This window comes from Acartia tonsa, chromosome 1 (assembly GCF_053477335.1).
Source record: "Acartia tonsa isolate MP-2025a chromosome 1, ASM5347733v1, whole genome shotgun sequence".
NCBI lineage: Eukaryota > Metazoa > Arthropoda > Copepoda > Calanoida > Acartiidae > Acartia > Acartia tonsa.
Window position 1 is genome coordinate 58,250,610 of NC_137260.1, and position 23,139 is coordinate 58,273,748.

General features: G+C 32.7%; 1 protein-coding gene across 2 annotated transcripts in view; it reads right to left on the reverse strand.

Moving 5' to 3' along the window:
* LOC145324756 (uncharacterized) overlaps window positions 1-22,525 on the reverse strand; it is a 32,709-nt gene extending 10,184 nt beyond the window's left edge. For both annotated transcript variants that reach the window (XM_080167375.1, XM_080167368.1), the window contains exons 1-6: window positions 22,231-22,525; window positions 17,253-17,453; window positions 16,020-16,723; window positions 13,529-13,713; window positions 12,753-12,821; window positions 346-609 (exon numbers count right to left, since the gene is read on the reverse strand). In XM_080167375.1, coding sequence (XP_080023501.1) covers window positions 346-609; window positions 12,753-12,821; window positions 13,529-13,713; window positions 16,020-16,723; window positions 17,253-17,453; window positions 22,231-22,397 — 1,590 coding nt within the window. In that variant the 5' untranslated portion in view covers window positions 22,398-22,525. The remainder of the gene's footprint in view (window positions 1-345; window positions 610-12,752; window positions 12,822-13,528; window positions 13,714-16,019; window positions 16,724-17,252; window positions 17,454-22,230) is intronic.
* Window positions 22,526-23,139: the final 614 nt, after the last annotated feature.

Sequence of the window (23,139 nt, forward strand, 5' to 3'; positions counted from 1 at the left end):
AAATAAATTAAGGGATTACATTTTATCGGGTACTGGGAAGAATCTAAAGCTACGATTTTTCATATTTTCACTGTAGCTTTTCTCCTAGGCTATTTCTAGACCCTACAGCGGCCATTTTCTAACCCTTACTTAATCTAACCTAACATAAGCATGAAAAGCTACTGTGAAATGAAAATATATACCTACGAAAAAAGCAACTTTGGGTGCTACCCACTTACAATTAAGAATCCGAATCCGCTATTAAAAAACGGATTTCGGATCGCCAACCCTAGTTATTATAAAACTTTAGGGAAAATTGTAATAAACAGTCCAATGTCCCCTCCCTCCCTTATGTTTTGACCTAACCTGGTCAAACTCTTCACTGGCAACATCCACAGGCGCGGGCAGCAGGGACAAGCGGTCATACGAGCTGGTCGTACTTTCTATCTTGTCACACTGGATAACATCATCCTGTGACGTCACAGCTCTGGAAGTGGAAATGGATTGACTATTGGATGGACTTGATGAGGGTGAACATGACATGTCTGTTTGTTCATCATCATTCTTACAGTGTGTATCAATTGGAATACTTGGGATACTAGAGGATTCTATTGACTCTGGATTTTTACACTATAACAAGAATTTGATTGTGTATCTTGTATAATGACACTCTTATTGTATTTAACTTTTAAAAAAATAATAAATAGATGCTTATTTTAGAAGAGGTTAATTACTTAGGTCAAAAAAGCCCCACGGATTAAAACTTCCAACAGGGCCTTAAAAAGATTTTTTAAAGTAAGGGAAGGGGCTTTGGGTGGTCAAGAAAGGGGTTTTAGTCATAGCATCCATAAACAAGTTGTTATTAGCCCATATTTCTTAGTAATATTTATAATAATTAGGCAGGGAGGAAGGGAGGGGACAATGGATCGAATATTCATATTTTAGGAGTCTCAGACTTTGGGGACTGGCTTAAAGGGAATGTGCCTGAATTTAGCAGTTTCTGACTGACTTTGGGGACTAAAATATGAATGACGTCACGAGAAATCATGCAACATGACGGGGCATTCTTATAAAAACTAGCGCAATAATAAAAATGTAAACAATAAACAAACAGACAGAAAATTTTTACTTTAATTGTTTTAAAATCATAATGAAAAAATAATTATGGAATATTTGTTTGCATGGTTATGATTATAGAAATTATTGTATTTATTTTTTTAAAATTAATAATTAAATTGCTTTTAGATATCTTTCATTAATCAAATTTAAAATAAATGAGTTATAAAGTAGCTACGCTAATAGAATACAGGGTGCGCCACTTAAATCCGGACTTTTTTAAAACGACCATAGCGCCAAAACTACTTGACCAATCAGGACGTTTGACCCCACTATAAAAAGCTTAGGTAATGACCATTTTGCCCATGAAAATCTTTGGACGATGGAGGACGTGTACGCCGAGCTAGCCGCGCATATGTTCAACAAGGCAGATTCGAATTGCGCAGTTAGTTTACCGTGGATTTATGACTTGAGCCTACTAAATCTGATCTCAGCCCATCTGTAGGTGAGATGGACTAATGAAACTTGCTGGAGATACTATCAGATACCTAGTGAAAACACTAGAAAAGACTAGAGCTCTCTATCCCAGCTGACTTGGCTGAAGTACTCCGACAAAGTGGATCGTGGTAGATTTTAAGATGTCAAAAACGTCCAAAATCTTGAAAATTTCTCGGTTCTTGACTTCAGGGGCCCATATGGAACCTTGAAACTCGCTTTAGACTATGTATTGCGCTGATAACCCTATCGTAATCTTCTTGCCATTTTTAAAAGGTATAAACCGTTGTTCTAGCTTAACTGTGGCCCAAATGAGAGCCACCGTGTTAAAGGGTAGCTTTAAAGATGGGTTAATTTAGATCCTGCGGTTACTCACGTCCTTAAAGAGATGTGGCCTCCCAGCAGCCCCGATCTAATCCAATGGACTTTTGGGCCGGGAGCGCCATTAAAGAATGAACCAATAGACGTGCCCATACCAAAAAGACCTCTCTCATTGCTCCTAGTATGGAGAACTTCGCCTGCTTGAACAGGTACATGGTGACCAGGGTCGGTGGGCGGTTCAGGGGGCGTGTAGAGGCGGTGATTGAGGCTGGCGGCGATTTTATTAAATAATCTAATAGTCATATACCTAGGTTGCTTCCCTGTTTTTAAAATTCAATAAAATCTTTAAAATTGACGATTTTATGTTTATTTGTTTAAAAATAAGAAAAAGTCCGGATTTATGTGGTGCACCCTGTATATTTTCTGCTGTTGATTATACAGTTGGGGAGTTGAATCCATTTTTATAGATGCAGAAACATAATCTATGATTATGGTTTGGACCCTCTAAAACTGTAATCTACCCTTCCACTTTCCCCTCTCTTGGTGAAGATATCTTCACGCAGGGCTGGCACCAGAGCTGTGGTTGATACCAACAAAAAAAAGTGATAAGTTTTCATTTTTTATACCTAAGTAAACACAGATACACAACCCGAGATATTACACATCTTATTATGTTAATAATCTATCTATCTATCTATTTAAAAATCCCATATATAACAAATCTATTTAACATTTCTTACATGAACATTTCAAAAATACATTCTTTGCACTTACTTAATGTCTATATATTTTTATTATTAATATATTTCTTAATTTTATTATTTAAATTTATTTTTATTGTAAAGTTAGGGCCCGCCTTTGGTTTAAATTACTTTTTTTCTCTTAAACAAATTTTCTCTTTAGCACTTTTGCTTTTTAAAATTGAATCTAATTCTTTTCTTATTGCAGGAGCAATGAAGGCGGTGGCGGTGGACGTACGTACCTGGCGTGACTTTTTCCTAGGGCTCAAACATGATCCAGGATGATAACCTTTTAGGTTTGGGTAGTATACTGGCCGATAATAAATTTAAATTTAATACAGTATTTCAAAATGAAAATGGCATTGGAAATGAAGATATTAATATATTTGATTCTCCTTACGAAAATTGCTTTTTAAATTGTGCATATTATAGTGAAGATGAGTTTGCAAATTGCTTTAAAGATACTAAACTTACTTCTCTGCTTAGTTTAAATATTCAGGGTCTTGCTTCCAAGTTTAATAATTTCCAAGAATTTTTGAATGAATTAGCCTGTCACAAATTCTCGTTTGATATTATTGGTCTTCAAGAAATACATTCTATAATTAATAAAGATTTCTTTAAATTAAATGGCTACCATGAATTGATTAACAAGAATAGAGTTCTATCAAGGGGGGGAGGGGTGGGATTTTTTCTCTCTGAAGCTATAAAATATAAAATTCTAGATGAGGTTTCTATTTTTCATGAAATGATTTTTGAATCTATATTTATTGAAACAGAATTACCAGATCAAACTAGGATTATTATTGGTAACGTTTATAGGTCTCCTTCTCCAATAGAAAATATGACTCAAAGTGTGCAACTTGATTCTTTTATTGACATAATGTCAAATGTTGTGTCTAAACTTTCAGATTATAATAGCAAAGTATATATATTAGGAGATTTTAATATTGATATTCTACAATATAAAAATCATAGAAAAACTCAAGAATTTATTGATAACATGTTTGCCTCTGGTTTTTTACAAATTATAAATCACCCTACAAGAATTTCGAGCCATGCTAATAGTAGTAGCGCAACGTTAATAGATCATATCTGGACAAACAGTTTAAATGACTTTTATTCATCAGGGATAATAACTACACATATTTCTGATCACTATGCACCTTTTCATTTTTTGAATAATTCTAAAGTTGTAAATAGGCCCAAATTTATAAAAACCAGAAATTTTTCTAATGAAAATATAAATTCCTTTAAGACTCTTTTAGAACAGGCTAACTTTCAAAGTACGTTTAACGAGCAACAAAACCCACAAATAGCTTATGACAAATTTCATGAGATTTTTTTCACCCTTTTTGATGCCCATTTTGAAGAAAAAACTGTTCGCTTTAATATAAACATACATAAAATAGAACCTTGGATGTCAAAGGGTCTTTTAAAATCCAGGCGAACAAAAATAGAACTCTATTCAATTTATTCTAAACACCGTTCAGTTGAAAATAAACAAATTTTTGATAAATATAAGAATCTTTATAATAAACTACTTAGAGCAATGAAGAAACTTCACTATAGTAAGCTACTTATTTCACATCAAGGTAATCTTAAAAAATCTTGGGAAATTATCAAAGAGGCATGTAATAAGAGTGGGAGGGCTAAAAATTCTTCACCCAAATCTTTGAATATAAATGGTAATATTATAAATCAAACTGAACTAATTGTTGAAAATTTTAATAGACACTTCACAAGTGTAACTACTAATATTCAGCAGTCAATTCCACCAACCGATCGCCCCCCTGACAGTTATTTAGATGAGGTCCAAGCAAATTTTATTTTCAATTTAACTTCCCCTGAACAAATCATGCAAATTTTTAGCCATCTTGAAAGCAAATCTAGCACAGATTTTACTGGTCTATCCACTAAATTTGTAAAAATAATTTTGCCGCTAATTGCTAAGCCACTAGCACATATTTTTAATTTATCTCTTAGGCATGGTTTGGTCCCCTCTCAATTTAAGATTGCTAAAGTTTCTGCAGTTTTTAAAAAGGGTGGAAATCCTGAAAACCTTAATGATTACAGGTCAATTAATCTATTGTTGGTTTTTAGCAAAATCTTGGAAAAATTAGTTTCAATTCAATTGAAAGACTATTTAAGTGAGCATGACATTATTCACCCTAATCAGTTTGGTTTTCAGGAAGGCAATTCTACAATTCATCCTATGATTCACATGCTTAACAAAATTTCAACTGCAATGAATAATAATGAATATACAATTGGTATTTTTTGCGACCTAACCAAAGCCTTTGATATGGTTCCTGTAGACATAATGTGTAAAAAATTGGAAAAGATAGGAATTAGGGGGTCCACTCTAAATTGGTTTAGAAACTATTTGACAGATAGACAACAATTTGTTTGTATTGATTCAATAAGTTCAACACTAAGTGAAATTACTCTAGGTTTACCACAAGGATCGATACTTGGCCCAATTCTGTTTATAATTTTCATAAATGATTTACCAAAGTCCACTTTATTATATTCTTTACTTTTTTGTGATGACACTACCCTTCTTGCCTCTGGGCCGAATTTAGCAGATTTGGTCACATTTGTAAATTCAGAGTTGCAAAAAGTCTCTACTTGGTTTCGCACTAACAAAATGTCTCTACATCCTTTAAAAACTAAGTTTACTATTTTTCATCCCTCCCCTCATCTAATTCCATGGAATGAAATAAATATCTACATTAATGAAAATAATATTGACTGCCCTTCCCCTAATGATCAACTCATTAGAAAATTAGAATTTGTCAACCATGAATCAGAAATACCTGCTATAAAATTTCTAGGGGTTTATTTTGATCCAGCCCTCAATTTTAGGTACCATATTAAACAATTAAATGCAAAACTTTCAAAATCATTGTTTGTTTTACGCAGATGTAAAAAAATATTATATCCTGAAGCAATGCGATCCTTATATTATTCAACTTTTCATTGTCACTTAATCTATGGAATTATAGCATATTCTTCAACATATGATAGCCTTATTAATGACATCTTTAAGCAACAAAAGAAAGCTATTCGATGTATTTCTAATGCCAAATATAATTCTCACACAGGAATCTTATTTAAAAAGTTGGGTATTTTGCCATTTCCAGCACTTGTGGATTATTTTAAATTAAATTTTATGTATCTCTATATAAAGGATTTGCAGCCTAAATCATTTAGAATAAGCAATTATTGGACTTTGAATCAAGATAGAAATATTCCTTATGCTTTGAGAACTCATGCTGACTTTGCTATACCATTTTCCAGACTTGCACTAATTTCTAGATTGCCTTTTATTTCTTTACCAAAAACATGGAATAGATATGAAGAAATTTTAAAAGATCTAAAAAATAGGCCAAATTATAATTTATTTAAAAAACACTTGAAAAAAACATTGATTGAAAATATTGAAACAAACTGCAACAGACTTCTTTGTCATATTTGCCATTTAAATGCAATTTAAACTTATTGGTTAGAATATTACCTTAACTTATTTCTTGTCATTTTATTATTCTGTGATCAAAATTGTTTTAATTAGAAAGCAAAATTTGCTAGGTCTTAAACGTACTACATCGCCGTCAACTTCTTTTTTATGCTTTGTTGTAATCTTTAAAACTTTTTAACATTTAACCTTAAACCTTATTCTTTTGCTCCTGAGTTTTATAAAAAAAGCACTAAATTTTTAATTTTTCCATTCACTTAAGTACATCTGTATATTTTATATTTAGTTTTTTGTATAAGGCTTGATCCTTTCACCGCATGTTCCTAGGGTTACTAATTAAAAATTGTTGACTTTATAACTTTAGCTTGCACTCTATGTTTGCGTTAGATCCTGCCTCTAGCAACATATTCTTATGTTTATTATTTAGTATCAATGATTTATGTAAACTTATGCTATATGTAAATATTCTTAATCTGTCATATCACTGTATTTTAATATGTTGACTGAAATAAATATTTGATGTTTGATATTTGACGTCGATACGATTTTTGAAATGTAAGATTCCACTTTCAATAGAGGCAAAACTGAAATCATACATTCATGTTTACATATCAGCGTATTCATAAACATTGATTTCCTTATTTATATCGACATATTAGTAATGTATCATTCTACTTTCAATAGAGACAAAACTGGAATGATACATTCAAGATAACATATCATATATTTAAATCGACATAGTAGAAATGGTACATATTAGTTAGTTTTTTTTTTATTTTTTTATTAGTTTGAAGTTTTGAAGAAAAAAGGACCTAAAAAAAAGGTTGCTAACACTTAACAATCAGGCCCATTTCCGGACTATAATTGTTCAACGCTCCCCCCCCCCCCGCACATATCATCCCGGCTCCTATTAGAGTTAGATGGCAAAAAAAATTGTACTTGTTCCCTGTTAAATAATAAATTTCCAACTTTAAGTGAGACAAAGTCATTTTTCGATTACTTCACCCTTTCATTTAACAACTTTATTTTTTAGGGTTAATCAAAATGTTAAATGGATGTAATTTCCTTATTTTTGAAGCTAGAACATTTTTTTCAGAAAATGTTTATCTTAAAGTAAATTTTATATTAGAAATCTCCAAACATAAATTTTCTTATTCGTTGGCTTAACAACTTTGAGGACTTTTACTGAATTTTGATTGATTTGTTTAACCACTACTATCTATAATACAAAGTAGAATGATGTCTGTCTGTCTGTCTGTCTGTCTGTCCGTCCATCTGTCTGTCCCTTAAGATCTCGGTAACAACTGAACCGATTGGATTCTACTCTTCAGGGTATATACCTATTGGTCCTGTTGTGGTTTTAGGCTATTTTCTTAGGGGGTGGGACAACCCTAACCCCCCAAAAAATGAAAATTCCTCCCCCCCCCAAAAAAAAGTTCTGGTGATGCCCATAAATTATGAGCCCAGTACCAGAATTTTTTTTTTTAAATTACCTCATGGGGAAAAAGCCCCTAGAGGCTAGGAGCGAAGCCACTAGTTCTTAATAACCTAACCATTAAAAATCCAATAAAAGTCCCCAAAGTTGTTAAGCCAGCCAATAAGAAAACATTATTGTAAAACTTTGGGGACTAGTGTAATAAACAGTCCATTCTCCGCCTCTCTCTCTGCTAGTTCCCAAAGATTTATAATAACGTTTTCATTTTTGTTTGCTTAACATCTTTGGGGACTTTACTGAATTTTAATTGGTTAGTTTATTTGGTATAGTGTCGAAACATTTCAACCACTGATGGCAAATTACAGTAGGGATATTTTTGGGAATGTACATCCATTTATAAGCTATTGTCTTATCCCTTTAGATCCCTGGTGGCAATAAACTTGAATTAAAGTACCTAGAGGTTTTGAACCAGCTATGAAGGTAATTTCAGTCCAATGTTCCCTACTTCCCTGGGTACAATAAAAGTTGTCTACAGGGAGGGAAAAATGGATGTAAAATTAAATAAATTCTGTCTAAAATAATATGAGAAGACAGAATGAGAAGGACAGTAGCACCCTGTAATCGTTATCAGAAAGTCCTGAATGTCATTGTCCATTTAAAACATTTGACGAAGCTTTTTATATTAAGAGTTATAACAATATAAATTGATAAGATACATACAAAATGTTATTGCTTCTAAGCAACGTTTTCTACAAAAAGGGTTGGTAGAAGTCTGTATGTCTAAAATAATCACTCTTATGGTTTGCAGGTTTCTATAATAATGTCTTTTTAATATGTTCACTCTCAGCAAAATAAGGGAGGGTTCAAATTTCAGTAGTACCCAAAGTTTTATAAACATTTGTTGGATTTATAAACTTGTTTACTTTTATTTAATCTTAATTGGTTGATGAAAACTGGCATTGTCAAAACTAAACAGCCAAGATTAGTTGTTTATTGCATCTGTTTTTCCAGTTTTGTTAGTTCCGAAGGGGCGAAGGCCCAGTCTAACAAAACTGGTGTTTATATTACAACTTTTTACTTTACTATTTGTAGAAAAATGTCTATAATACAATACAATACATGGTTTCAAGTATGGATTAGACGGATATTGATTGGTTTCATAGCCATACTGGAAAATCATAAAAAATAATGTACAGAATGACGGACAGGCAGAAAAGTGAATTGTATAGTACCATCGCATTTTATTCTTTCTTAGTTAGTATTTGTATCCAGAGAGGGAGTAGACAATTGACTGTTTATTACAATAGTCCCCAAAGTTTTACAATAACGTTTTCTTATTTGTTGGCTTTGATTGGTTGATTAAATTGTGTTTATAAACGTTTAAACCACTAATTTTAATCTACAGAAGGGGTTATCATCTTATCTCTTTAGATCCCTGATATGTTTCATAATTTTATTTGTTAGCTTTGCTTAAGTGAAAGCTTTTTAATACATTAAGTTTTAAGTCTTAAGTATGTGTTACTACAGTTGGGCTCGATATAATTATCTCGCTATTGGCTAGGTTTATTTAATGTTTTATTTACTTTCTTTTGGTTATCTGAATTATGACTATTAACCCTATTCTTCCATTATCTTCTCTATATTTACAATTGAATTAATTAATAAATGACTTTCTTAAAATAATTTCAATACTCATTTGATACCCTTTTTAAAGTATTTTTTAAAAATAAACAAAACATCTTTTATATAAGCTCTTTGTATGTTTTGTTTATTTAATTAAGAATATACAACAATGTTTAAATTATATATAAAATCTATGCTTTTTTCACAATTTACATAATTTTAAAAGAGTATGGTACATTTCTATTATGTCGATGTTAAATGGAAGATTACAGAAACATAGATATTAAAAATGTAAACCATGATTCCAGTTTCGCCTCTATTGAAAGTGGAATCTTACATTTCAAAAATTGTATCAGCGTTGAAGATATCTTCACCAAGAGAGGCAAAAGTGGAATCTTACATTTCAAAAATCGTATCGGCGTTGAAGATATCTTCACCAAGAGAGGGGAAAGTGGAAGGGTAGATTACAGTTTTAGAGGGTCCAAACCGTAATCATAGATTATGTTTCTGCTTCTATAAAAATGGATTCAACTCCCTAACTGTTATAGCTCAGTGTATGGCAATATTAGAAGGAAATACATACACAAACAAGCGTCTCAATATACACACACATTTCTAAATAAAAATTTAGTGACACGTGGCGATTTTTGGTTTCCTTTTTCAAATGTTTTATTGACAAGATATAATATAATAATTGTATCCTTTTATATATAGTAATACGTTTTTTGTATGTTGATATAGTTCTCTATTTAGAGGGCATTACATTACAAGATAAAATTTAGTCTAGTGATGATTTTATAAAAATTTTAAAAGCGAAGCTTTTTATAATTTAAGGGTCGGTCTGTCCGTACGTCTGTCCATTACGGTTAGCTCATTTTGTTAAATTAAACAGATTAGAATTGTCCTATCGATTTAAAACTTTACATGATGATTTCTATAACAATTAGGTATGACTTGGAAAACGAAGCAACTCTATAAGAATCTTTAATATTTTTCAGATGAAATCTTGTATAAAATGCAAACAAGCAGAAAATGTGATACTGCCTAGGTTTCCAGGAGAACAACAAAATGGTTACGGTATATATACATTTTTTATCAAAACAAAGTTGACAACTACCAAAGCATAGAAATTTAAATATTAAGAAAATATGTTGTAATTAATGGAATGTTAGGAAGGGAAAGACATACAGATTGACATTTTTAATCATACTGTACCTTTGCCACTAATTATTAACAATTAGAAGATTGCTTTTCGGTTATCATTTCATTCTTATTAGGTACCTAATTTTGAGAAAAGTAAGGGAATAGTGAATAGTCCCTTACGTAACATCGCCCCATATGGGGCTATTCTTCGTATTTTTAAAATGGCTTTTTATAGGTTATTTTAGGTTAGGCTAGGTTAGGTTAGGTTTTATTGGGTTAGATGATTGCCCCACAGGGTTAGGTAATGGCCCGTTGGGTTAGAGCCTCCCGCAGGGGCTATAAATAGGAAAAAAGCTACTGTGAAAAATACGAAGAATCGCCCCATATGGTGCGATGTTACGAAAGGGACTATATCCAAAAGTAATTTCTAGTTATGGTTTTTCAACTAGGTAGCAGTAGGTAATAATTTCATTGGTATTTATATTAGTGCCGAATTAATATTATTGCCTTTCAGTTAAGCCTATAAATACTAAAAAAAAATATTTATTTCAGATGACTAACAAAGAGAAAATTAACTTTCCTGAAAGAAGATGTTATTGATATGGTGCAAACGTGCAAGAAAGAATTTAAGTTACATCACGGAGGTATTTGCAGCGTGTAGGTGTGGTCCGTAGTTTGACATTTACATAATTTTATTTTTTTTAAGCGAAGCTTTTCTATGATTATGGTCGGTCCGTCCGTACGTCCGTCCGTACCTCAGTCACAGAGAGTTAGCTCTTTTCGTTTATTTAAACAGGTTAGAATTGTCCTATCGATTCCAAACTTTGCATGATGATTCCTGTAATAGTTCGGTACAATTTAGAAAGCGTAGCAACCCTATAATCAATACCAGAATGTCCGTACATCCATTTGAAACATGTTGATTTTTAACTTTTTTGAAAACAAATTATCCGAATCTTCAGATTTTTTGAAAACTGATTCCTATTACAATAAGGTACAATGTTATAAGCAAAGCATCTCTATAAACAAGTCCTAAAAATTTAAGTATGTCCTTAAACAGTATTATCTATTTATGCAGTTTTGCAACAAATTTACTTACAATATTGTTTGTACTGAAGCATTAATATTCTGCTAATTCAGTTCTGACAATCTACAAGTGTTAATATTCGTTTGTCCTTCCATTTCAGAGCTTTGCTTTTATGGATGTTGTCATCCTTGTTTAATTTTATTTAAAAGGGGGTCATTTAGAAGTTTATTTTACTTTTATCAATTTGTTTTATCTGATACTTTCCAAAATATGTTTTATTAAGACTTTATCAATAAAAAGTAAATTTTTTGTAACTAGACCAAATATAATTAGGTAAGAATTAGAACCATAAATCTAAATACAAAACTAAAAATATCCTTGAGACATTCTATTCTGCAACCTTTTTTATTCATAAACAAATTTTAATCAAGTTATTTTGTTTATACCTAGTGTGTGTAACTGTGTTGGTACGTCTTAAACTGACAATTTATTTTATTTTTATTTATTATTTTGTTGTAATTAAATCAGGGTAGCCCCTTTCGTGACAACACCCCTTTAGGGGAGTTTCTTTGTATTTTCACAGTAGCTTTTCTCCTATTTCCAGCCCCAAACAATTTTGAAAATACGACGAATCGCCCCTTAAGGGGTGTTGCCACGAATGGGACTATATCCATAAATCATTTTAGATTCAATTGTTTTATATTTACCTAACAATTCTTTTGTGATATGATATATACATATATGTATTATTTAAGTAGAATTTGTTGTTATTTTAATAATTTTTAATACAATTGTTTTAACTGATTCTTGTTTATTATTTATTACGGTTTAGAAACCATAAAAACTCAATTGTCACTAGAAAATCCGTACGTCCATTTATAACATGCTCATACACATATAGTAAGCTGCGCTAATATCCAATAAAAAGTAGTAAGTTTTGTTTATATATAGCTTAAGAATTTGGTTACCGATCCGATTAAGTTCTACATTTTAGGGAAGATGCATAAAGGTCCTGAAATCCTTTTAGACTGTTTTTATCATTAAAATCTTAAGATGGTTTTATGCTATTTTTCTACGCTAAATTCTAAAACTAATATTCTTTAGTAAATGAATTGCTACCAAGTTCTTTATCTTGATAATCAGAGGCTTTTAGTAAAGTAGAGTTTGGGGAATGGTGCATTTTGAATTAAAATTAATTAAAAAATGAATATATTTCCAATAAAAGTTGCACTATCAGAAATACTCGTTTTATCTGGAATTATCTGGTTTTTAAACCTTAAAGTGTCACAACTATAAAATTGAATTAATTGCCCATTGTCCCCTCCCTTCCTCCCTGATAATTAGGAGTATATTATTTTTTGAGATGGCTTCAAAACCAATTAATATCCGCTGGATTAGAACCGGTTCACCGACAATTTTCTGCGGAAAGCTGTCTATAATACGATGCACAATAAATCCCTGGATGGATGGATATGGAAAATCTTCTTCTTGTAGCAGCCTATTCATATATTCTTGTAATTCAACCACCTAAATAGTAAATTTTAATTTAAAAAAACAAATTCGAACTGATTGAAGAATTTAGGTAGGTCCCTCGGTAAGTTAATGAAGTATTGAGGACATTATGCATAAGCGGCCGCGCCCCTGTCATCATTATCTAGGGGCTCTTTATACAAAGGGGGAAGTAGCTTAGGAAACAGACAAAAACCCCAAAATTTCCGAATATAATTCAATAAATAAAAAGCTAGCCTAAAACCATCATGTGAACTACTACCAAAAGCTTCTCTAAAATAAACAACTCAATTGGATCAGTGCTAAGCGATATCTTGAAGAAAATACATGTATTTTACATAGTAGGATATTTTAACTTTATATTTGAATAAAATCATATCTACATCTTTACTTTTTAGACATGGACTTGGGTTTAAAACTGCAATACCAACTGAAAAACCAGCACTTACAATACAAGGCCGATAAATTGATATATACAATGATGTACATAGTAATGATGGTACACAATATTACCCCTTTTAAAGATTACAATTAGTGGTTGAAACGTTTTGACACTTAACTTAATGAACCAACCGATCAATATTTAATAAAAGTCCCAGAAGTTGTCAAGCCAACGAATAAGAAAACTTTATTATAAAACTAATAATAGTGTAAGAAACAGCCATTTGTCATCTTCATGTCTGACTTAGAATAGCTTGAGTACTAAAACAAATAATCCAACAAACCTTATCTTCCAGAGTTCTAACCCTGGAAGTTAGCACCTCATTGGTCAACATTGTAGAGAACAGGAGGACTTTGTTATTGAAACCCTCCTCGTCATCAAGTAAATCTGACAGTGAGAGGTCTTTAGAACTGGTTGATGTATCTAGATCTTGGTTATTCTCTTCTTCGTTATGGTCTAATTCATCATCTAAACAGAGATAAAGAAAATAAGTGTAAACCGAAGGGATGTAATGAGATAAGACAATGGATGATAAATTGATGACCTCGTACTCTTCTGTAAATTACAATTAATGGTGGTAACATCTTAAAACTCAACTTAATGAACCAAGATATAAAAATTCAATACACGTCTCCAAAGTTGTTGAGCCAAAGCATAAGAAAACTAAGGAACTGTTGTAAACAGCTTAATGTCTCCTACGATTAGTAACAAATTGCATATCTTTATATAAAAGTAAGTAACATAAAATACATTATTTTCTTTGAAAAGTAACAGGATGATTGTCATGATGTTTTTTTTTCTGTCGTCTTTCTGTAGATTAAGATCTCGCTAACTGCTAGACCAATATCATTAAGCAAGGGCTCACTGGTTTACGAAAATGTGTCAAATCTCCCTGTTCCCCCTTGGTATTTTGAAAAACTTTTGAAATTAAAGAATAAGAAATTGTTTATAACAGTAGTAACTAAATACGGCTAATTTATTTATATTTGTTGTTGTTAAAAATTTAGGGTTGGGCCGGATAGTTTTTTGGCCGGATACCGGATATCCGGCTGATTTCAAATGCCGGATATCCGGTATCCGGCCGGATATCCGGCCAACGCCGGATATCCGGTTATCCGGCCAAATTACCGGATATCCGGCCGGATAACCGGCCAAATTACTACATATTAAAGTATCAAAAAAGGATATAGTCCCTTTCGTAGCAACGCACCTTAAGTGGCGATTCGTTGTATTTTTAAAATTGATTTTAATAGGTTATTTTAGGTTAGGTTAGGTTATATTTGGTTAGGTGATTGCCCCGCAGGGCTAGGCAATTGGCCCCGCAGGGCTAGGCAATTGGCCCCGCAAGGTTAGAGTCCCCTGAAAGGGGCTAGAAATAGAAGGAAAGCTACTGTGAAAATACGAATAATCGCTCCTTAAGGGGCGTTGCCACGAAAGGGACCATACCCGCAAAAAATTCTTCATAAACAGGTGTTTTATATTATACTAGCGGCTGCGTCCCTAGTATCTAGGGATATTAGAAAGGACATGAAAGTGCAGAAAAATAACTTAAAACCTTACAACGACTTTTTTATAATTAAACGGACTAAAACCACCCTGGGACCTAAAAAGGAGAACCATATCGAACCTTATCCGTTCATCAGTTAGTGAGATCCTTCGCTACAGACAAAAAAATTTAAAAATTAAGGTTAAAACTTAAAAATTAAGTAACTATTAAATCTAGCAAATAAATCTAATTAACTATTACTACCCTCAATATGTAATATCAACCCCTAACGGTTGGAGGATGGGCGGGGAGGTGGCGTTAAATGCCTGCCCCCCTCTGTTTTTTTCTATCCCATTTTCTGTGTAAAAAAGGTAGAGGGCTACAACTGAGTGACTTTCGAAATATGGGTATGACACATAACTAAGAGTTGAAAATTTTTAATACCTCCTTCCTGGCGGGCACAGGATGCCAGCAAATCTGGTAAGGTCATTCAGGTAAAAAGTAAAAATATTTTTTTTACTTAAACAAAGCATTTCATACTAAAATATCCTATAGTCGTACATCCTCATATGTAATATAGATGTTCAAGTCGATTTCAGGTTCCAGGTATAATCCTGCAAGTTCTGAACCTTTAGGTCTCCAGAAATCTTAACAACGGTTTCTGTGACCGCAACTTTTTACTTGAAGATTTCAAATTTTAAACTTAAGCTTTTTATATATCTTCATGACTTATTACAATTTCATAAAACACGTTGCCGTTTACCTGCCAACCGTCGGTTTGCGGCTGGCAGCTGCCAAGTACTGCTGCCACCGCCAAAATTTATGTTTTGAGATTTCAAATATAAAATTTACATAAAGATAAACATATTCAGAAAAAAAATTTCTTCTAGCTACAATAAAAAGAAAATTACAGCCATTTAAGATTTTTAAAAACAGAGATTTTTGTTGTAAAATATAAAAGATTATATTGCCGGATATCCGGCCGGATAGTTTTAATATCCGGTATCCGGCCGGATATTGAAAATGGCCGGATATCCGGCCGGATATCCGGCCACACCGGATATCCGGCCCAACCCTAGTTAAAATAAGATTTTTTTTATATTTTAAAGTTAGTTAAAATAAGATATTTCAATACAAATAAGTACCTATGTACCTAATGTAAAAAAAACACAGAGTGAAAAATTATCTCTGCATTTTAGACGAACCATAAAACCTTATAGGGCATACGCTTACCTATTCTTTTATCATTTGAATCATTCATCATAAAACCGTATTAGCTTATTTTTACCTTCTGAAATATTATCTTCAATGCTCTTGTCAGGCATTTCTTCAGTTAAGTCAGGAGTTGAAGATACCAAGTTCGAAACCCTGTCTTTAGGATCGGGTATTTCTTCTGTTATGTCAGGCGTTGAAGATACCAAGTTGGATACTCTGCCTTCAGTATCAGGCAAATCATCAGCTATGACTTTTTCATTGTGACTGTCTTTGTTGCTACTGTTTTCATTTTCAGATGTTTCTATAATATCATCAATTTTGGAATATTCCTGGTCCTCAAAGTCATCAAAGTCGTCGTTTTCATTGTTTTTATCATAAACCACCTGAATCCCCTCCTGACCCTCGAAACTATCCTCTTTATCCCCATCTGGTTTCGGAGACGAGGATCGTATACTGGCATCTTTAATATCAAAATCACTTGCAGGCACTGGACTATCATCAGATAAAACATTTGAATTTTCTATATTATCATTATTAACTAAACTTTCATTATTACTATTGGACTTAATATTAATTGTATCTCCTATAATAGCATCATCATTATCATGGCAGTGGCTAGTTACAGCATCTAACTTGTCGAACACTTGTTTACAGTTATCACAGATAAATTTTGGTGTCAGGTTGTCAGCTTGCCGGACATGCTTAAACGCTATGTGCGTCAACAAAGCATTCTCAGTCTCAAACTTCTTACGACACAAAGCACAGTACAATTTATAACTAGAAATATAAAAATATCTACATTTGTTTGTATTTTAGATACTTGCGTCCCTAAAGACCTCAAGGGGCCATTGAGGCAGTGTGATTTGGGGGGGGGGGGGGGTTGAAGTTGACCCCTCACTTTGAATTGTAATTTAAACAGAAAAAATCGGAACCCTTGTACGAAGGGAAGTCCATTAAGTCATACAGTGGCGTCACCTAACGGCACTTTACAATATCAACGATTTTTCTTGGGAGTATAGAGGAATCTTCCCAAAAATAGTTATAAACATTCCCAGGACCTATGAAAAGCTACACTGTAAAGGAGAATCACATCGGTTCAATGATTAGCGAGATCCTTCGGTACACACCGCTCACAAATCTTGTTACTTGTAAATAAGGATAAACTAGAATTTATGTCTTTGCAAAGCACTTAACAAAACTGGTTTAAATCTTATAATTTTTTATTTTAATATCTCGAAAAGCTGTCTTTAATACGGTGCTATAAATAACAATTATTTGTTAGTTTAAACTAATGTAGATATTAAACCTAGAACATTTGGATATTTCTTTCTCCACAACTTCTTTTTCTTCATTTTTATTCTCAACATCAACTTTTCTATCTTTTGATGTTATTCCTGCTGCTTTCTTATTATCTTCTGACGTCTTGATGCCTTTATTTTCAGATTCAGTTTGTTCAGTATTGTTTGCGTTGTCTATATGAGCTAACAGATCAGCTTCAGATGTAAACCTAAAATAAATTGAAGAGTAAATATCAAACTTTGCTAAGATAATAAATGGATAATACAATTGCAGATAAATTGATGTACATTAGATCTTTTCATGAAAATACCCTTTTTCGAATTTCAATCTTCTGCTAACCTAAAAAGTTACTTTGGGGGCCTAGAAATATATGTACAAAATTTCAGCTCTCTATCTCTACTGGCGACCTAGCGCCAGGCATGTAAAATATCATCAGATAACGGTAGCACGGCGGTTTTAACAATATCTCAGTAATGTGCAGGTTTTCAGCTCTTCTGCATATTTCAATTTAAACACATAAGGCCAAAGATATTATATCCAAAAATTCTTTTGTCAAAGTCTACTCTAGACCTAGCGCCAGTCAGTTTTCTAAAATCATGCATTTTATACCTGTGAAAAATGAAATCGCCAGCGCTAGGTGTAGAGTAGCTTTTGACAAAAGATTTTTGGGATATCATATCTTAAGTCTTATGTGTTTAAGTTGAAATATGCAGAACACCTAAATTCACCTTCCAAGCCATTCTCTAAGCATTTTAATTTTTTTTTTAAATAACGGGATTTCAAAACTGCCTTTTGAAAAGGCCTAAAAAATATCTTTTTTTTGTCCCTTTTTTCACTGTATATAGTTACAACTTATTAAGATATTATTCTCAGTTAAAAAAAAATTGGCGCTTCCAGCACCAAAACCGGCAAAAACAGGCAGTTAAACTTCTGAACCCCTACTTAACCCCCTGACAGACCCCCCCTCTATCTCGGCTCCTGTTACAGATAGAGACGTAAAACTTTTTTCTGGTTGTTCATGTTTATTTTTAGAAAATTGCTTTTTCTAGTCATAGCGGTCAGACCGCTCCTTATCCGCTTTTTAGCGGCCAGTCGCTAAATATTAAAACAGCTGTAGAGCGGCCAATTTTAAAGCTAAGAAAACCAAATTTTATGACAAACTACCTATTATTTTTTATAATAAAAAATACCTTTTCTGACCATCGCCGAAAAACGACAAATAACAGAAACCGCCAATTTTGGCGGTAAAACGGCAGTTGGCTGCGCTAAATAATATTTTTATCTGTTTATAGTTACAACTTATTAAGATATTATTCTCAGTTAAAAAAAAAATTGGCGCTTCCAGCACCCAAACCGGCAAAAACAGGCAGTTAAACTTCTGTATCCCTACTTAACCCCATAACAGACCCCCCTCTATCTCGGCTCCTGTTACAGATAGAGACGTAAAACTTTTTTTCTGTTGGTTTATGTGTATTTTTAGAGAAAATTACTTTTTCTAGTCATAGCGGTCAGACTGCTCCTTATCTGCTTTTTAGCAGCCAGCCGCTAAATATTAAAAAAAAGCTGTAGAGCGGCCAATTTTAAAGCTAGGAAAACCAAATTTTATGACAAGCAATTATTTTTCATAACAAAAAAAATGGTCTTTCTGACCATCGCCAAAAAACGACAAATAACGGAAACCGCCAATTTTGGCGGTAAAACGGTGGTTGGCGGCGCTAGTTTTATCTGTTTATGATCACAATAAAGACTACATACAAAAATTGGCTGGTCTAGAGCTGTTTTAGAATTCCGCTACTAGCAGCTTAAAACGGCAAAACTACGGGTAGGAAATAAAAAATCAGTTAAAAATCGGTCAATGAGTGGCCAAACGGTCATGGCCTTACTATTCACAGAAGTTTATTATTACTCAAGAATTGATATACATATATTTATCAAAAAATTTAATTGATTTGAAGCTTACATGGACTGCCGCCACTGGCTGCAATCAGCTGGAAACAACAGCTGATTTTAAAAAAATTTAATATGTCATGTACGCGTGTAAGATAAGCTTAATTTTACAATTTTAAGTCTATGAGTAAAAAAATAAATACACTGGAGCCATTCAAAGTTATTTAAAGACTAGGAGGATTATATCCTGCTGGATCATACCTGAACACCTAATTTTCATCTTATTCTTTACTAAGGTTGATTAAATATTACAAAAGTAATTACAAGAGAGTTGTCCTTACTTCTGATCTTAGAGCTTTGTCTTTATAGATGTTGTCATCCTGTTTTTTGTCTGTATTTAATCACTTATTAATGTTGTCATCATTGTCATATTATTTGATAAAAATATCAATGCTTTACAAATAAATTTATAGAGAAGATCATCTTGATGTTTTTAATAATTAGATTTGTATATTTTGATTTTGTTGTTAACCCTTTGTAGACAAATTGATAATATTTCTAAATGTTATTTTTTTTAATTGTCTGCGTCTGGCATCTGACTAAAATAAAAATCTATTACATTAGTTTAAACAATTAACTGTCTTGGCCCTTTCCAGACCTTAATCAGCCAATTTTTGTATGTAGTCTTTTATTGTGATCATAAACAGATAAAAATATTAATTGGCGCCGCCAACCGCCATTTTACCGCCGAAATTGGCAGTTTCCGTTATTTGTCGTTTTTTGGCGATGGTCAGAAAAAGCATTTTTTTTGTTATGAAAAATAATTGCTCGTCATAAAATTTGGTTTTCCTAGCTTTAAAATTGGCCGCTCTACAGCTTTTTTAATATTTAGTGGCTTGCTGCTAAAAAGCGGATAAGGAGCAGTCTGACCGCTATGACTAGAAAAAGTAATTTTCTCTAAAAATACACATGAACCAACAGAAAAAAAGTTTTACGTCTCTATCTGTAACAGGAGCCGAGATAGAGGGGGGTCTGTTATGGGGTTAAGTAGGGATACAGAAGTTTAACTGCCTGTTTTTGCCGGTTTGGGTGCTGGAAGTGCTAATTTTTTTAAACTGAGAATAATATCTTCATAAGTAGTAACTATAAACAGATAAAAATATTATTTAGCGCTGCCAACCGCCGTTTTACCGCCGAAATTGGCGGTTTCCGTTATTTGTCGTTTTTTGGCGATGGTCAAAAAAGGTATTTTTTTATTATAAAAAATAATAGTATGTCATAAAATTTGGGTTTCTTAGCTTTAAAATTGGCCGTTAAAAAATAATAGTTTGTCATAAAATTTGGTTATCTTAGCTTTAAAATTGGCCGTTTTACCGCCAAAATTGGCGGTTTCCGATATTTGTCGTTTTTTGGCGATGGTCAAAAAAGGTTTTTTTTTATTATAAAAAATAATAGTTTGTCATAAAATTTGGTTTTCTTAGCTTTAAAATTGGCCACTCTACAGCTGTTTTAATATTTAGCGGCTGGACGCTAAAAAGCGGATAAGGAAGCGGTGTGACCGCTATGACTAGAAAAAGTAATTCTCTAAAAATACACATGAACAACCAGAAAAAAGTTTTACGTCTCTATCTGTAACAGGAGCCAAGATAGAGGGGGGGTCTGTCAGGGGGTTAAGTAGGGGTTCAGAAGTTTAACTGCCTGTTTTTGCCGGTTTTGGTGCTGGAAGCGCCAATTTTTTTTTAACTGAGAATAATATCTTAATAAGTTGTAACTATATACGGTGAAAAAAGGGACAAAAAAAGATATTTTTTAGGCCTTTTCAAAAGGCAGTTTTGAAATCCCGTTATTTAAAAAAAAAATTAAAATGCTTAGAGAATGGCTTGGAAGGTGAATTTAGGTGTTCTGCTTATTTCAACTTAAACACATAAGGCCTAAGATATGATATCCCAAAAATCTTTTGTCAAAGTCTACTCTACACCTAGCGCTGGCGATTTTTTTTTCACAGGTATAAAATGCATGATTTTAGAAAACTGACTGGCGCTAGGTCTAGAGTAGACTTTGACAAAAGATTTTTTGGATATAATATCTTTGGCCTTATGTGTTTAAATTGAAATATGCAGAAGAGCTGAAAACCTGCACATTACTGAGATATTGTTAAAACCGCCGTGCTACCGTTATCTCTTGTTATTTTACATGCCTGGCGCTAGGTCGCCAGTAGAGATAGAGAGCTGAAATTTTGTACATATATTTCTAGGCCCCTAAAGTAACTTTTTAGGTTAGCAGAAGATTGAAATTCGAAAAAGGGTATTTTCATGAAAAGATCTAATGTACATCCCTAATGATGATGCACAAAATTAATCCTTCTGTGGATTACAATTAGTGGTTTAAACGTTTGGACACCTAATCTAATAACCCAACCAATCAAAATTCATTAAATTTTCCAACGTTTTTAAGGCAACGAATAAGAAAATGTTATTTAAAAAAAATTTGAGGGACTAAATTGTAATTAACAGCCCAGGCAATGTCCCCTCCCTTCCTGACTTTAGTAAGTTAGTTGATATAAAAAAAGTATACGTTAGAAGAAAAACATCCGCAAATACATTCAAAAGATCCGTACTCATAATATTTCATAAATCTACTTCTTAATCTAATTTAAAAAAGAGGCAGGGTATTTATCTTAAGTATCTCAGAATGGGTATATGTAATAAAATATCTCGCTAAATGCTAATAATTTACATTAAAGATTATCATTATTGCAAGAGAAAAAGCTTCTGTAAAAAATCCACCCCTCCCAAAACACTGTTTTTCTAACTTTAATTTTAAATCTAAAATTTTGGAGAGGTCGTTAGGTCAACAATCCCATTTAACCATTCTTATATATCTTGTAGATAGGTAACATTAAGCCTCTAGGGGCGTAACAGCCCGTATAAATATGACATACGTACATACGTTATTTAAAAGTAAAAAAATGTTTAAGTTTGCTATATTTACTAAATTAATATTCGTTTATTTCCACGGTTTTTCTTCAAAATTGACTAAAAAGCAATTGCATGGCGAATATTTAACATGAAAATAGCCTAAACCATGCATAAACTTACCTATTATCACAGCCAGAGCAGGCAAATACGGGACAAATTTTCGGCCCTGTGTCGCTATCCCCCCCGGAGGGATGTTGAAACGCAATGTGCGTCCAAACCGCGTTCTCCGACGGTTGATTCCGTCGACATTTTGAACATGTAATCTTTTTTCGATGCTTTTTACCCATGGCAAGGCATTCAATGGCTTTTATTTGTTGCTAAAAAGATGAAAATTATTCCTAAATTAAAATTGAAGCCCTTAACAGCAGAAGAAATGCGCAAAGGTAAACATTGCGATCAGCTGATTTTCTACTACTATTGCACGAATTTTTTCGCTTTAAAATTTATACAGCTAGCTTATTCTAAATAAAAACTTTAGTATCAATTGAAAGATAATAATACTTGAAATGGAAAAAAAAATTTATTAATAATTTTTGAAAATTAGCTTTTACAAATTATTTGAAAAAATAATGAATTAAATTATCTTTCCCTTTTCTAAGTAACATAGACTTTCTTCCCCTTCCTTACACGAGAGAGGTCGGCTTTTCAAATCTATGAACAAAAGTAGATGATGGATGTTTATTCATTAAGATCTCGCAAGCGGCTAGAAATATATTTTCAGAATATTAAACGAAATTTTGTTAAAGGTTTTGGGCTGGTTCAAGACTATTTATATGGGTTTAATTGCCTCCAGAGGAATTTGAATCAGAATTTATAATTTTTTAATTACCCATTCTCAGGGAAAAGGGAATGTGACTCTGACAAACAATTCCAAAGGAAAATTTCCCCACAACCTTACTTTAAAAGGTTTCATGATTTTTTTTTGTTAGATTGATTGTTAGAATAGCTACCCAGACCCTTGCTCATTCTAAGGGTCCATCTACTGAATGAAATGACGCCTAAAATTTAGAAGATAGGACGTACTGGACG